The sequence below is a fragment of the Dipodomys ordii genome, unplaced genomic scaffold (genome assembly GCF_000151885.1).
Source record: "Dipodomys ordii isolate 6190 unplaced genomic scaffold, Dord_2.0 Scaffold53, whole genome shotgun sequence".
NCBI lineage: Eukaryota > Metazoa > Chordata > Mammalia > Rodentia > Heteromyidae > Dipodomys > Dipodomys ordii.
Window position 1 is genome coordinate 1,874,618 of NW_012267269.1, and position 17,587 is coordinate 1,892,204.

General features: G+C 40.0%; 1 protein-coding gene across 1 annotated transcript in view; it reads left to right on the forward strand.

Moving 5' to 3' along the window:
- Window positions 1-17,587, forward strand: part of Snapc3 (small nuclear RNA activating complex, polypeptide 3, 50kDa) — a 44,707-nt gene that overhangs the window by 14,710 nt on the left and 12,410 nt on the right. The window contains exons 3-5 of the mRNA XM_013020758.1: window positions 8,968-9,019; window positions 9,254-9,358; window positions 12,059-12,208. Coding sequence (XP_012876212.1) covers window positions 8,968-9,019; window positions 9,254-9,358; window positions 12,059-12,208 — 307 coding nt within the window. The remainder of the gene's footprint in view (window positions 1-8,967; window positions 9,020-9,253; window positions 9,359-12,058; window positions 12,209-17,587) is intronic.

The following is a 17,587-nucleotide window of genomic DNA, read 5'->3' on the forward strand; positions in this document are numbered from 1 at the left end:
CCCTTATTTGTCCATCTTACTGATAGACATTTGAATTTTTTTCTACTTTTTGATATTGTGACTGTATCCTAGAAGATATAAAGTCTTTTTATATCCCTAATGACTTACCATGCTGTACATCTTATTTAAATATTTTTTGTTCTTTTTTTAGATATCCAGGTTCGTTGCCAGTTAGAGTTGTGTTAAATTTTTAAATCTCTTATTTACCATATTTATAATTTGAAAATATTTTTCCAGTCTATGAACTATCTTTTCACTCTGGTTTTTATGGTTTCTCTTGATTTTGTACTCATAAGATTATCTATGTATAAAGATAACTTTCTTAGCTGGGCGCTGATGGCTCACACCTGTAATCCTAGCTACTGAGGAGGCTGAGATCTGAGGATCACGGTTCAAAGCCAGCCCAGGCAGAAAAGTCCGTGAGACTCTTATCTCCAATAAACCACTAGAAAACTGGAAGTGGCGCTGTGGCTCAAGCGGTAGAGTGCTCACCTTACGCTGAAGAGTGCAGGGATAGCACCCAAGCCCAGAGTTCAAGCCCCACAACCGACAAAAAAAAGAAAGAAAGAAAAAAAAAGATAACTTTCTTTTCAATTTTGTCACTTTTCTTCCTGTCATACTTCCTTGACAAGATTTTCCAATGCCATGTAAGTCCAACTGATAGTAGAAGCTTATTTTTCAGTCTTTTGCAGTTGCTACTAGTTCATTGATGTTCATATTTGGCCTTTATGTTGATGTTGATGAAATTCCCTTCTATTCTTAGTCTATTTAGCCTTTTTTTTTTTCTGGAAGTAGGAGATATTATAAAGACCTTTATTGCATCACTGAGATAATGACGTGTTCCCCCTCCCATTATTTTGTTAGGGTGTTGGATTAATTGATTTGATTTGCTATTGTCATTTTACTCATTTACTCAACCCCACTGGGTTGAGCTTTATAATACTTTTTAATATACTACTGAATTTGGGCTGCAAGTACTCTGTTAAAGTTTTTGCTGTCAGGATAATTAATACAGGCCTTACAGAATGAGGTAGAAAGTGTTCAGTCCTTTTCAAATTTTTTGTAAGAGCTAGAGAAGCATTGCTGTCAATCTTTAATAATTTGGTAGAATTCACTCATCTGGTCATGGATATCTATGTATTTATATTTTTTGAGAGGTATTTTACTACCCATTCAACATGTTCTGAAATTGATCTGGTTTCTTGAGTTATAATAATTCATACTTCTTCTACTAATCCTTTTTGTTTCTGTAAAGTCAGTAGTAATGTTTGCTTTTCTACTTTTTAGTAACATAAGCCTTCTTTTTTCAAAGTTTTCAAAGAACCAAGCCTTTGTTTTTGAATTGTCTATACTTTCCTATTTTCTGTTTTATTCGTCTCCATCCTAAATTTCCTTTTTTTTTTTTTGCTGTTAGCTTTACTTTTAATTCTTTTTTTCTTTAGCTCTTTAAAATATGATTTATTGATGCAGATGTTAACATACATCAATTTTCTTGTTATATTATTAATATTTTTATATGTAGATATTTACAGATTCAGATTTCCATTTGTTGTTGTGTGTATATGTTGTGCTTGATTTGTCTCAAAGTATTTTCTTTTCTTTTTTTTTTTTTGGGGGTCCGGTCGTGGGGCTTGAACTCTGGGCCTGGGCACTGTCCCTCAGCTCTTCAGCTCAAGGTTTGCGTTCTACCACTGAGCCACACCGCCACTTCCGGCTTTTTTTCTTTTTTCTTATGTGGTGCTGAGGAATCGAACCCAGGACCTCATGCATGTAAGGCAAGCGCTCTACCACTGAGCCACCTTCCCAGCCCCTCAAAGTATTTTCTAATTTCCCTTTTGAGTTTTTCCTATGACTTATTGGGTGTCTTATGAGTGTCTCTTTTTGTTTTGTGTTGTTCTGTTTTGAGACAGTCTTACTACACAGCCCAGGCTGGCACCAAACTCAAGATCCTCCTGCCCCAGCTTTCTAAATGCTGGGGTTACAGACATACACCATCGTGCCTGGCTACCAGCGTATTCAAGAACTTCTGCTTACTTGTGAAATTTTCAGTTTTCCTTTTGTTACTGAGTTCCAGTGCTACTATCAGAAAAGATATTTTTGTAATTTCAGATTTTGTTTTAACATTTAAGATCTGGTGGCCTATACTAATGAATGGTCATATGCACTTGAGAAGACTATTGTTTTTTATTATTGTTACTTTTTGCTGTATCAGGTTTTTTTTCTGTGTGTGCCAGTACTGAGGCTTGAATTCAAGGCCTGTCCCTTAGCAAGCATAGAGCTGCTGTACCAATGGAGTCATAGTTCCATTTCTGGCTTTTTGGTGGTTAATGTGATAAAAGTCTCTCAGATTTTGTCTACTGAGAATGGCTCTGAACTGTAATCTGCAGATCTTAGTCTCCTGAGTAGTTGGGATTTCAGGCATGAGCCATTAGCACCTGACTTGGCACTAGGATTTGAAATTATGGTATCACTGTTGCTCAGCTAGCAATCTATCACATGAGCCATGCCTCTAGCCTGGCATTTTGCTGGTTATTTTTTTTTTTTTGGTCGGCTGTGGGGCTTGAACTCTGGGCCTGGGCGCTGTCCTTCAGCTCTTCAGCTCAAGGCGAGCACTCTACCACTTGAGCTAGAGCGCCACTTCCAGTTTTTTTTTCTGGTGGTTTTATTGGAGATAGGAGTCTCACAGTCTCTCCTGCCCGGGCTGACTTTGAACCGTGATCCTCAGATCTCAGCCTCCTGAGTAGCTAGGATTATAGGCGTAGCCACCAGCGCCCAGCTTGCTAGTTATTTTGGAGATGGACTCTCTCAGATTTTTCTCTCTGGGCTGGCTTTGAACCACGATACCCTGTATCTCAGCTTCCTAAGTGCTACTGGCATCCAGCTGAGAAGACTATTATCAGTGGAAAGTTCTAATTGCTTTATGGTATTGCTCAATTCTTCTGCATTCTTACTAATCTTCTACCTGGCTCTTCACATTATTGCAAGTGGATTGAATTTTCCAGCTATTATTATTATTATTTTGTCGGTCGTGGGGCTTGAACTCTGGGCCTGGGCGCTATCCCTCAGCTCTTCAGCTCAAGGCTGGTGCTCTACCACTTGAGCTACAGTGCCACTTCCGGTTTTCTGGTGGATTATTGGAGATAAGAGTCTCACAGTCTTCTCCTGCCCAGGCTGGCTTTGAACCGCGATCATCAGATCTCAGCCTCCTGAGTAGCTAGGATTACAGGCGTGAGCCACCAGCGCCCGGCTTTTCCAGCTATTATTATAGAATTGTCTTTCTGTTTTTTGGTGGCACTGGGGCCTCAAACTTTCACACTTGCTAGAAAGGTGCTCTACCACTGACCCTTCCTTCATACTAAAAAAAAAAAAATTCGGGGCTGGGAAGGTGACTCATTTGCCTTGCATGCATGAGGCCCTGGGTTCGATTCCTCAGCACCACATAAGCAGAAAAAGCTGGAAGTAGTGCTGTGGTTCAAGTGGTAGAGCACTAGCCTTGATCTGAAGAGCTGAGGGACAGTGCCCAGGCCCAGAGTTCAGGCACCATGACTGGCAAAAAAAAAAAAAATTCTGGGGCTGGGAAGGCTCAGTGGTAGAATGCTTGCCTTGCATGCATGAGGCCCTGGGTTCGATTCCTCAGCACCACATAAGAAAAAAGAAAAAAAGCCAGAAGTGGCAGTGTGGCTCAAGTGGTAGAGCGCTAGCCTTGAGCTGAAGAGCTAAGGGGCAGTGCCCAGGCCCAGAGTTCAGGCCTCACGACCAGACCCCCCCCCAAAAAAAAAAGAAAATTCTGTCAGTTTTGCTTCATACATTTTATGGTTCTATTATTAGCTCCATATGTTTCTTTTGTATATTTTCTTGCTAGATGGCACTTTTTGTTAATACATATTTCTTTGTCTCTTGAAACCTTTTTCACTTAAATTCTATTTTGTCTGACAATAATATAAACACCAAATTTTCTTTTGTTTGCTATTTGTATGGAATCTCCTTTTACTAAAATGAGTCTGGTACACAGTATATATGAATCAAATTTTTATAATTTAATCTATTCATCTGCCTTTTTTTGGTCAGTTGTGGGGCCTGAACTCTGGGCCTGGGCGCTGTCCCTCAGCTCTTCAGCTCAAGGCTAGCACTCTGCCACTTGAGTCACAGCGCCACTCTTAGATTTTTCTGCTTATGTGGTGCTGAGGAATTGAACCCTGGGCCTCATGCATGCAAGGCAAGTACTCCACCACTGAGCCACCATCTGCTTTTTTTAAAAAAGGGACTTTGGTCCATTCACATTTAAAAACAATTACTGGGCCAGGCCCTTATCTGTAAACTATGAGAGGGTACACATCATGGGAGGATCATGGTTCAAGGCCAACCCAGGCAAAAGGTTGTCAAGACAACATCTTTTTTTTTTGGTCAATCATGGGTCCTGAACTCCGGGCCTGGGCGCTGTCCTTCAGCTCTTTAGCTCAAAGCTAGCACTCTACCACTTGAGCCACAGCGCCACTTTTGACTTTGTCTGCTTATGTGGTGCTGAGGAATTGAACCCAGGGCCTCATGCATGGAAGGCAAGCGCTCTACCCTGAGCCACCTTCCCAGCCCTTAAGATACCATCTTAACAAACAAGCTGAATGTGGTTCATGGCTAATCTCATCTATACAGGAAGCAGAGGTAAGAAGATCCTGGTCTGAGGCCTGTCTGGTCAGAAAGCTTAAGACTTTATCTGTAAAATTAAAGCAAAACAGGCTAGAGCCATGGTTCAAAAAGTAGAGCCTATATGACCTCTAGTTTAAACTCCGGTACTGCCAAAATCAATTAATTATTTGCTAATATGAAATATTTTCTTCCACTATTTATTTGTGTCATTTAGGTGTTTGTTTTTTCCTCTGTTCCTCTGTTATTTTCTTATTTTATGTATTGTTGATTTTTTTTTTTTGTGCCAGCACTGGGCTTAAACTCAGGGCCTAGGCACCGTCCCTTAGCTTTTTTGTGATGTGCCTTTGATTCCTTCTTTCATTTGGTTTTTATATGCTATAGGTATTTCTAAATGGGTTATGTGTTACAATTAAATCTTTTTTTGGGGAGGGGGGTCCGGTCATGGGGCCTGAACTCTGGGTCTGGGCGCTGTCCCCCAGCTCTTCAGCTCAAGGCTAGCGCTCTACCACTTGAGCCACAGCGCCACTTCCGGCTTTTTTCTTATGTGATGCTGAGGAATCGAACCCAGGGCCTCATGCATGCAAGGCAAGTGCTCTACCATTGAGCCACCTTCCCAGCCCTACAATTAAATCTTAAACATATATATTGTAATTTTTCATTTATTTGTTTTATGTTACTGACAATTGAACTCACAGTTTTTCACCTGCTGCATAAAAACTTAATATTGCTGGGCAGTAGTAGCTCACTCCTGTAATCCTAGCTACTCAGGAGGATGAATTCTGCGAATCATTATTCAAATCCAGCCTTTGCAGGAAAGCCCATGAGACTCTTATCTCTAATAAATTGCAAAAAAATAAAGCCAAAAGTGGAGCTGTGGCTCAGGTGGTAGAGCAGTAGCGTTGAGCACAAAATCTCATGGAGTGCACTCATGTCATGAGTTTAAAAATAAGAACAAATTAAAAAAAAAACTTAATTAAAAAATTTACATGTTCTGTTTTTCTTAGAAAAATGTCACTTATATAATACTTTGAGCCAGGCGCCGGTGGCTCACGCCTGTAATCCTAGCTATTCAAGAGGCTGAGATCTGAGGATTGCGGTTCAAAGCCAGCCAGGGCAAGAAAGTCCATGACACCTTATCTCCAATTAACCACCAGAAAATCAGAAGTGGTGCTGTGACTCAAGTGGTAGAGTGCTAATCTTCAGCTGAAGAGCTGAGGGACAGCACCAGGCCCAGAGTTCAAGACCCACAGCCAACAAAAACTAAAACCAACTTTGTCTACTTCTTTACACGTACTATTCAAGTTTGAGTATTTTAATTTTACTTACCATGTATCCAATATGATAACTAAATAGTTCATATAATTAAATTACTAAGATTTAATTGACTTTTGAGTGTTCTTTATTATTTCTCAGGAGCAATACCTCATTTTTCCTACAATAACTCACTTTTTTCTTTATTTTTTAACACTCATCTCACATTTAACACTGAGTAGACAGTTTATAGTATCAACAATATGATTCATGATCTGATAAACTTCAGTTCTTGTTAGATCTCCCTATAATAGGTATTGCTATGATAATTACACTTCTCCTTCCTAATATTAATTGTAAAAGTTAAGATGTTAATTTAAAGACACTATGAAAATCCCAGAACAAACACATTGCTCTGTGTAGTATACTATATGTATGTATGTATTTATATATTCATGGTAGTGCTGTTGTGAGGCACCCTCCACACCTCTCTCTGCTCAACACAGCCTCCTTTGGGCAACCTGGTAAGCAGGTTAGGCAGGAACATTACTTGATAGGGTTTATTGGGCAGCCCCAAAGTCATTGGTGTCAGCCAGCAAGACAGTTGTTTTTACTACGTTAATCAGCTCACATCCTGCAACTTTCAGCATCTCTCCTGTTTGTTAGAGCTCATTTAATTTTTTTCTGTGCCTCCTGGCACAGCTGTCCACTTGAATGGTCCAACTCTATGTCCTGAAATGTAAATAGTCCTGTCTATGAATGCAGCTCAGCTCTAGGAACTGTTGGCCCCTGGAGTTTTCATGGAGCTAATCTTTCTGATCCAATCTGATATGGCTAATCTTTCTTTCTCAAAGCCCCTTCTTAAGAAGAAACCCTTGAGGCTGGGAAGGTGGCTCAGTGGTAGAGTGCTTGTCTTGCATACATGAGGCCTTGGGTTCAATTCCTCAGCACCGCATGAGCAGAAAAAGCCAGAAGTGGTGCTGTGGCTCAAGTGATAGAGCGCTAGCCTTAAACTGAAGAGCTGAGGGACAGCGCCCACACCCAGAGTTCAGGCCCACAACCGGATCCAAAAAAAAAAAAAAAGGAGAAGAAGAAACTCTTATACACCAACCCAACTTGACCCCACTGAATCTCAAAACTTACTGCTTTCTTCATTTGCTTTGCAATTCTGGGGATTGACCCTAAGGCCTTCTGCATGTAAGACAGCCACTAACCAGACCACTGAGCTACACTGGCAGTCCTTCCCTCCTTTTAGCACGAGATGAAATAGGGAGGTATGGAAAAGAGAGAAATACTTCCTGACCCCATGCAAGAAATGGTAGAAAAGCCTTCAGTTACTGGCTTGTATATTTATTTGTTTTTGTTTTGTTTTGTTTTTGGGTCCGGTCGTGGGGCCTGAACTCTGGGCCTGGATGCTGTCCCTCAGCTCTTCAGCTCAAGGCTAGTGCTCTACCACTTGAGCCACAGCGCCACTTCTGGCTTTTTTCTTTTTGCTTATGTGGTGCTGAGGAATTGAACCCAGGGCCTCAGGTATGCAAGGCAAGCGCTCTACCACTGAGCCACCTTCCCAGCCCTGGCTTGTATATTTATGTGGTTAACTTTACCATTGTTCTTTCTTTTTATGGCTTCAAGTTACTTCTGTCTCATCTTTTCATTTCATCATGAACAACCCTCTAGAACTTTTTATAAAGCAAACCTACTTCAGTGAACTTCTTGAGTTTTTATCTGACAATGTATTATTTCTCCTTCATTCCTAAAGGATAGATTTGCCAGCTCCAGTTCTTGGTTAACAGTGTTTTTCATTCGTGGTTTTTAGCTTGTCATCTTAACTTGTTTCTTGTCTCCTTGGCTTCTGATGAAAATCAGCTGTTAAGCTAATTGAGAAACTCATTTCCTGTAATTACTTTGTCTGGCTTTCCTTAGTTCATTGATCACATTTGGATAGTTGATTTATCCTCATTTTTTGTTTGTTATTTAGTGGACTTTTATTTCTTTTTTTTGTCGGTCGTGGGGCTTGAACTCTGGGCCTGGGCGCTGTCCCTCAGCTCTTCAGCTCAAGGCGAGCTCTCTACCACTTGAGCTACAACGCCACTTCCGGTTTTTTTTTCTGGTGGTTTATTGGAGATAGGAGTCTCACAATCTCTCCTGCCCGGGCTGGCTTTGAACTGTGATCCTCAGATCTCAGCCTCCTGAGTAGCTAGGATTACAGGCGTGAGCCACCAGCGCCTGGCGTGGACTTTTATTTCTATGAGTCTAGCATTTGCCTGTAGGAATAATGTGTTTGGCAATTAGTCTTATTGTCTCAGCTTCCTCAGTATTGGTTTCTGTCCAGTTCTTATCTCCTTCTATGAATGAGCCATATTTATCTACTTTATATTTTTGTAAGTGTTTTTGAGAGTTGGACATTCTTGAGTATTTATTTTTATTGTAGAGGACAGGAGTTTCTTGTTTGCTTTTCTAGACTATTTTTAGAGCATGCATGTTATTTACATGTGGTCACTGACATTTCTATTTCATTACAACTTGTGTTTCATGAGTTTAATGAAGGATTTCCTTGAATTAATAGCTTCAAAAAGAAAGAAGATTGTGTCTAAACCTTATAATAGGTCACGTGCCACTGCTGCCAACAGGATCAAAACTAAGGCAAACCTTGTGACAGCACCTTGGACAAACCACAAGACATAATCCCCACTCACTGCCCTGGACCAGCTAACAGTTGCAGGAATTTGGGCTGCTGTTTTCAACTGTAGTGTGACTGAAGAATTGCTTTACACCTTTCTCTTTCCCTTCCCTACATCAGTAGCATATATTATTTGTGTAAAGGGGAATTTCAATGCAACATTTCTACACATGTATGCAATGTATCCCAATCAATTTCATCTCTTACATCATTCTCTGTGCAGCTTTATTTCTTAACCATTCTACCCTAGCAGCTCTTATTTTGTAGCAATTAAGGACATATAAAAGAATATGACATGTTAAAGATGTGCTAATCATGTGTATTTGGATTTCAACTCTCTGGTCTGACTTTGGGTAAATTGCTGAACCTCTGTTCTTTATATGTTGAAATAGGTTAGATAATATGTTAAAAAGTATTAATAACTGGAATTACAATGTTATACTGGTACTAGTTGGTATCCTATTTTATTGTTAGTTGTTAAGTATGTATTACATACACATTCCCTTCAACAGTTCTGTAAAATTAGTTTCATAATTTAGAAAGGTATTAATGGTTTTCCTGAAGTATAATTAGGCATCAAACCCAGAGCTGACTCAGGCTGCCATTAACAGCCCTTTTTTCACTTTCCCTTTTATCTGAGTTCAAAGTATCTAATTTCAAAGTTTTATTTTTCTTCAGGAGTCACATGCAATAGGCAAAAAGCCTGAAAATCCAGCAGACCTGATTGAAGAAGGAGAGCTTATCCTATCTGTGAATATCTTGTATCCTATTATATTTCAAAAGGTCAGTAGTAAAACCTTTTGGGTTTTATGGATAATATGTCTAACTCTCCTTACCCTTTTCCTTTTGTCAGTTGTGGGGCTTGAACTCTGGGCTTGGGCACTGTCCCTGTGCTCTTCAGCTCAAGATGAACGCTCTACCGTTGAGCCATAGCACCACTTCTGGTTTTCTAGTGGTTTATTGGAGATAAGAGTCTTATGGACTTTCCTGCCTGGGCTAGCTTTGAACCATGATCCTCAGATCTCAGCCTCCTGAGTAGCTAGGATTATAGGTGTGAGCCACCTGTGCCTAGCTCCTTACCCTTTTTTTTTTGTCGGTTGTGGGGCTTGAACTCTGGGCCTGGGCGCTGTCCCTCAGCTCTTCAGCTCAAGGCGAGCGCTCTACCACTTGAGCTAGAGTGCCACTTCCAGTTTTCTGATGGTTTATTGGAGATAGGAGTCTCACCGTCTTTCCTGCCCGGGCTGGCTTTGAACTGCGATCCTCAGATCTCAGCCTCCTGAGTAGCTAGGATTACAGGCGTGAGCCACCAGCGCCCGGCTCTTACCCTTTTCTTGTTGCATATTGAACCCAAGGCAAGCATGCTAGACAAACCCTTTACCACTGAGCTATATCTTTAGGCCTTATTATTTTTGACATAGGACTTAATCATTTGAAGAGTTATTTGAACCTCAGCGTTCAAAATAAATGCAAATATATGCTGTCTGACATTTTTAGAGCTGACAATCCTTATTCTTGGGGACTTTGTCTTTATTTATTTATTTTTGTTTCATCCTGGGGCTTGAACTTGAGGCCTGAGTGCTGTCCTTGAGCTCTTCTATTCATTTTCTGGTGATTAATTGGAGAGAATAGTCTCAAAGGCTTTCCTGCCGTGTCTGGCTTTGATCTGCAATCCTCAGATCTCAGCTTCCTGAGTAGCTAGGATTGTAGGCATGAGCCACGGCGCCTGGCATGTACTGGATTTTCTGGTGATTGATGTAGAGACTAGCATGATGGCTCATACTGCATATAAATATATATTTTTAGCTGTTCCGGTGGCGCTACTAGCACCCAGCTGGTACTTTGTTTTAATAAGGTATTTCTTTCTGATACCAAAAGAAAGTGAAATGCCAGTCTTTCAGTCCAATAGAATTACAGGCCTAGTATTGAAATGGATAACTGATTTCTGCATTAAAGTATATATAAATATCCAGTGATTCTAATTTATGAATTCTTGAAGATTTTTGCAGCACAGATGGCTGGTAGAGGAATAAACCTTGTTCACCAATTCAGAATAATGGGGAAATTATGTATCTTTGGTGAAGATACATAGAATTAATGAAGAATTTCTTAGGAGTCTCAAAGCATTTCCTTCTCCCTCTCCCAAGTGCTGGGTATCTAAACCAGGCTTGCACATGCATAAGAGTGTATGTATCCTAAACTCTGATGAGGTCTAATTGAAGTATTTTTTTTACAGAGATTGTATTTACAAAAAAGTATTGACGAAGCATCTAGAATTATTTTGTTTGAGATCTCAATAAAACATGAATAACAATTAACCTCTTGGTTTCATAACCTGAAGATAAAGTATGGATTGCCTGGGCTAGGAAGTTGGCTCAGTAGTAGAGCACTTGCCTTGCATAATCGAGGCCCTGGGTTCGATTCCTCAGCACCACATAAGAAAAAAAGAAAAAAAGCCGGAAGTGTCACTGTGGCTCAAGTGGTAGAGCGCTAGCCTTGAGCTGAAGAGCTGAGGGACAGCGCCCAGGCCCAGAGTTCAGGTCCCACAACCGGAACCAAAAAAAAAAAAAAAGTATGGATTGCCTGACTTTATTGGTGTAAATTCCAGGAAAATAATCCTAATGTTATTAAGTAGTTTTTTTATTATAAATTTCAACTTAAACTAGAGAAGTTCTGTTGGCAAATAATTATGGAATTTAATTTAATCTATAGAGATAATTGTGTGACAATACAGATTAATGATATCAAATGGAAGATTATTACTAATATTTCCTTTGTAAGAAGAGAAGGCATGCTGTACCACATAAGGCCACAGGGTGAGCACCAGTCTTGGTGCTATGGTAGAAAACAGAGGAAAAGTCATAGACCACAACTTTTATGGGTTTTTCTATAGGAACATCGAGGAAGAACATGGTAAACAATTTTGGACTGGTTTAAATATTCCATTGGGCTTTGGAGCAACAAGTTTGATTTCTGTTTTCTAGTCCCTGGTTCACTTAGGTTGATTGGGCACCTAGGGCAATATTAGCTTTATGAGTAAAAGTTAAAGAAAGTGGTTTCAGATCTGGAATGCAAATAATTTATAAATAGCTTTTTTTCTTTTTCCTCTGTGCTAGGGATTATACCCAGAGCTTTATGCATGGTAGGCAAAGTCTTAACCACTAAGATACACCTTCAGCTTAACAACATTCTCAGTTTGGTCTTGTAATTAATAGATGTGAAATAGAGAAATCAGAATCTAAAAGAAAAAAATTAATAAGTAAATACAACATAACAATTCATGAAGACAATTTGTTTTGCAGTGCTGGGGATCAAACCCCAAGGCCTCATATGTGCTAGGCAACTGTTCTACCACTGGGCTACAACCCCAGCCCTAGGGGACAATTTAAATTAAGAAGGCCAGTAACTTTGTTTAGATCTAGTCTTGACAGGATTTATGGTTTAGCTGCTTTGTTGGTAAATGGACACTTATTGTTTGACTTTTAGCATAAAGAACATAAGCCATTCCAGACGATGCTGGTTTTGGGCAGTCAAAAGCTCACAGAACTGAGAGACTCAATTTGCTGTGTCAGTGACCTGCAGATTGGTGGAGAATTCAGCAACACTCCTGACCAAGCTCCTGAGCATATTAGCAAAGTAAGGTGATTCCCCACCCCCGTAAAAGGAGTAATAATAATAAGCTATGGAAATAGTTTTTACTCTAGCAGGTTCATCAGTGTGCTAATAAATGCTTCTCATTATATTCTATCAAATTGCAGTTGTATCTCTTTCCTTCCTTTCATCTCATTTATTTCTCAACAGTTTTATGGACATATCTGGACAGTTGGTCTCTTTGATTGTCATACAACCTATCCTCATTATAGCTTTTTGCCTTGTCCTGTATTCCCCATTCTTTCCCTATTCCCTTCCTTTCTCTTCCCTTCCCTTCCCTTCCTTTCCTCCTTCTAACCCATTTTTTCTGCTAGAGCTTTGTGTTCAAGGTATGTCCCTAGCCTTACTGTCACATTTAACTTTACCCATAGTGTACCCTGTTTCAAAATCTGTCTCCAGCAATAAGTAGGAGTCTACTTTTGTCTCATTAGCACTCCTTCACCTTTCCATGTGCAACAGAAAATCTTTGGGGCACTTCTTTGAAAGGAACAAAGTGGTAGGTTGACTGCCTTTTTCAAGTGATTGCTTATCAAAGCAAGCCCAAGGTCTTGACCCTTCCAAATTTCAGCACAGAGCAAAATTAACTGGCTATATATTACCTGGTACAACCTTGGGAGAGGACTCCAGATTTATCGATCTACTTATGAAGAGAGCAATTTCTACTAAAGATATTCGAAAGATACTTAAAGGATGAAGATAGAACTTGGACAAGAACCAGTACTATTTCCTTTATAATTCCTTTATAATTCCACCTAAATGTTAGCTATACTGTTTCTTCTTAGTCTGACATATAATGGTGAATTTGTGTATCTTCATGTGGTCTATACCCTTGTACCTGAGTATTCAGGTAGGAAACCTTTTCCCTTCCTCTTTGCATCTTAGAAGTTGGTATTCACATTTCCAAACCCAGCTTAAGATAACCGTTTTTCTTAACTTTTTATGTGTCCAGTACCTTTACATGTGTCCCTCATAGTACCGTTGCATTGTCTCAGTGCTATTTGATGTGCATCTGTTGGTTGTGTTCCAGATTTTTTTTTCTTTGTCAGTTGTGGGGCGGAACTCTGAGCCTGGGCACTGTCCTTGAGATCTTTTGCTCAAAACTATGACACTTTGAGTGACAGAGCCACTTCTCATTTTCTGGTGATTAATTGGAGAGAACAGCATCAAAGGCTTTCCTGCCTGGGCTGGCTTTGATCCCCGTGCTCAGATCTCAGCCTCCTGCGTAGCTAGGATTGTAGGCGTGAGCCACAGCAACTGGCATGTTATGGATTTTTTGGAGACTGATGTAGAGATTAGCATAAAAATACTTTTTTTAGTCAGGTGCTGGTGGCTCACGTCTAAACCTAGCTATTCAAGAAACTGAGATCTGAGGACCACTGTTCAAAGCCAGCCTAGGCAGGAAAGTCTATGAGGCTCTTCAATTAATCACCAGAAAATCAAAAGTGGCACTGTAGCTCAAGTGGTAGAGCACACTCGCCTTATTCTGAAATGCTCTTATTCTGAAATGCTCAGGGAGAGCGCCCAGGCCCAGAGCTCAAGTCCCATGATGAATGGTGTGTGTGTGTGTGTGTGTGTGCTCACAAGTCCCATGATGAATGGTGTGTGTGTGTGCGCGCGCGCGCTCACAAGTCCGATGATGAATGGCGTGTGTGTGTGGTCCAGAGCTCAAGTCCCATGATGTGTGTGTGTGTGTGTGTGTGTGTGTGTGTGTGTGTGTGTGTGTGTGTGTGTGTGTGTGTGTGTGTGTGTGTCCTAGGGCTTGAACTCAGACCCTTAGTGTGTGTGTGTGTGTGTGTGTCCGTCCTAGGGCTTGAACTCAGACCCTTAGTTTTTTGCTCGAGGCAAGTGCTCTACCACAAGCCGTAACTTCACTTCTAGCTTTATGATGATTAATGGAGATAAGAGTCTCACAGACTCTTTGGTCTGGCTTTTAACAGTGATATTTAGATTTCAGCCCCTGAGTAGCTAGGATTACAGGCATGAGCCACTGGCTCCTAGCTTAAATATTGAGTTTTGTTGTTGTTGTTTTGTTTTTTGTTTTTGCGGTCCTGGGGTTTAAACTCAAACTGTCCCTGAACTTCTTTTGCTCAAGGCTAGTTAGTACTCTACCACTTGAGCCACAGCGACACTTCTGGCTTTTTCTGTTTATGTGGTACTGAGGAATTGAACCCAGGGCTTCATGCATACTAGGCAGACACTCTACCACTAAGCCACATTCCCAGTCCTGAAAATGGTTTTAAGATAGGTTTTCAAAGTTGTCATCTCAGTGCTTTTGGAGGAGAAAAGGAAACAAGCGGAATTTTACAACTGCTTAAAACAGGAAATAGAGATTTGTCTTTTTCTTCAAAAGAGAAGAAAGTTTCGGTGTTCTCAAAGTTTCTTAATCACTACCAAAAAAAAAAAATAGAGGTATAATTATAAAATAGTAAAATGCCCGGATTCACCCTTTTTATTGCACACATGTCATTGTTAGAGAACTTTGAGTTCAATCTGGGAATCACGCTTACCTCTAGGAAATCTTGGAGACTCTTCTTGGTTGGGCTTGATTAGTGCTAGTACTTCAGTGTTAATACCTTCAGTTTTCTAAGCAGCAGCTACATGACCCATAGTCCTACTTAAAAAATATTAACATTTACTGTTAGGTTCTCCCTCTTCCATTTACTAAAAATAATAATCTCACTATTAAATGAATACCTACATATGCTAAATATATGATATTAGAAAGAATTAATAAGGTGCTGGAGGTGTGTGACTATCATAAAAGTACTTGCATAGAATTTTTTTTGCGGGGGGGAGGTTAGGTTGTGGGGCCTGAACTCTGGGCCTGGGCGCTGTCCCTCAGCTCTTCAGCTCAAGGCTAGCGCTCTACCACTTGAGCCACAGAGCCATTTCTGGCTTTTTTTCTTTTTGCTTATGTGGTGCTGAGGAATCAAACCCAGGGCCTCAGGCATGCAAGGCAAGCGCTCTACCACTGAGCCACCTTCCCAGCCCCTTTGCATAGAATTTTACAGGTAAAAAAAGATAGTTCAGAGAACTTTTCTGTCAGTTGCCCAGTAAGCGGTGAGCGGCTGGATTCACATCTATGTCATTTCCCCTTCAGAGCCCCACATTTCCTCTTTGCCCAGTTGGTGGCATTATATGGCTTCTTATGTCTCTTCCCTCCCCTTTTGTTTACTTGGTGCATAGGCACTGAGTGACACCTTGCAAGACCTTCTAACATGGACTTTATTGAGCTGTTACGTGCAGAGACCTGTTTACTTCTTGTACTCCAACTGTTTTAACGCTAATGAGATTTTGCTATTGATAACATCATGTTGAGCCTTAAAAGATTTTATTTTACTGATTGGCATTTGTATTGTATAGTGAGTATTTTTTCCTTTTTGGTCTCTGTTGGAAAATTTCAAACCTCTACACAAGAGTAGTGTAATACAGTCTTGTGTATGCATTACCCATCGTCAGCTGTTCTCAGCATTTTGCCAAATGTCATGTATTATGCCGTGCCATTGTTATACCAAGGGAAATATTAAAAAGTCCCTGATGTCATTGATGTGGATAAGTTTGGCATGTATTCCACTGGCAGTCATGGAACAATAATAGTCTAGTCTAACCAGTAAGCCAGACGAATGATTATCTATCAGGCTATCTCTGTCATTTATCATCTATCCATCTTTTTTTTTTTGTCGGTCGTGGGGCTTGAACTCTGGGCCTGGGCACTGTCCCTCAGCCCTTCAGCTCAAGGCAAGCGCTCTACCACTTGAGCTACAGCGCCACTTCGGTTTTCTGGTGGTTTATTGGAGATAGGAGTCTCACGGTCTCTCCTGCCTGGGCTGGCTTTGAACTGCGATCCTCAGATCTCAGCTTCCTGAGTAGCTAGGATTACAGGCATGAACCACCAGCGCCTGGCTTTCCATCTATTGTTTTTTAAGGTAAAAAGAGCAAGTTTATTTGAAAGTGAAAGTAGTGAGATTCTTCAGAGAAGGACTACAAAGAGGAATCCCTTGAATAAACTATTTTTTTATTAATTTCATGTGTGACAGGACTTAATTGGTCCACTATTTTCAAATCTATTTTAAAACTTTAATATATGTTTTGCCAGTATTTGTTTTTGGACTATGAGAATTCAAGAATGGAATCTATTTTTAAATTAAACATATAAAATTGGTACCGGTATTTTCTTTTTAACAAGAAAGGCAGTCTGGGGTTTGAGCTCAGAGCTTTGCATTTAGTAGCAGGGGCTTTACTTCCTGATCCACACCTCCAGCCCCTTAATGATCAAGTATATTTTTAATGGTTCTCATGTTTTGATGTCTGATCAACCATTTTTATTTGTCTGAGATAGTCAATCTTTTTTCTTTTGTCAATAATCTGGGAAAATTGTTTCTTAGAGGAACTCTGAATATTTTTACACATATTATTCTATTATTAATTATAAACTTCAATAAAGGGAGAATGGCGACATAAATTTAACTTGAAGACTTAACCAAGTTTATCCAGCACATCTCTCCCAAGACAGTTTCCGTCACAACAGATTTTAAGACTGTCTCTAAAGTTCTAACATAGCTGATTTGAATATTTACAAGCTAACAGATGACTGTCAAATGACCATTCTTGTCTAGTGATTAATAGTACCAGTCCACTTAGCTTACACTGAATTAGTAAAACAAGTAACTTTTTTTGAGTCATATTGTCATGTTTTACTTTATTAATGTCATTAATATAGAATATGGCATTGCTTCTCTAAAGAGTGATTCATCAGCACAAAACATGGCGATTTTACTTTATTCTTTCAGTTAATTTTCCATATTAAACATAACAAGTAACTTCTATATTGATTGGTTTTTCTTCCTCTCTTGGAATTTGATCAGCTCAACTAGTTGAGATTCTGACACAGTAGGGAAACTAGTTAGTAACTGTAGCTGGTTGACATTGGAAATTAAAATTCATTGTGAGTGATAGTACTCACATTCTCTGCTACAACCAAATAAGGAAAGATTAGTAATGGACAACATTTAGATGGAAACCATTTTTTGTTTTGTTTTTGTTTTTTGCTGGTTGTGGGGCCTGATCTCTGGGCCTGGGCGCTGTCCTTCAGCACTTCAGCTCAAGGGTAGCGCTCTACCACTTGAGCCTCTTCCAGCTTTTTCTGCTTATGTGGTGCTTAGGAATTGAACCCAGGGCCTCATGCATGCAAGGCAAGCACTCTACCACTAAGCCACCTTCCCAGCCCTGGAAACCATTTTTGTTCTTTGAGAATTTACCTTGCAATTGCTAAATATGTTTAAAAAGTTTTTGTTATTTAAGCTGCTTAAGATGAAGTTCTTGACAAACATTTTTTTTTTGGGGTCCGGTCGTGGGGCCTGAACT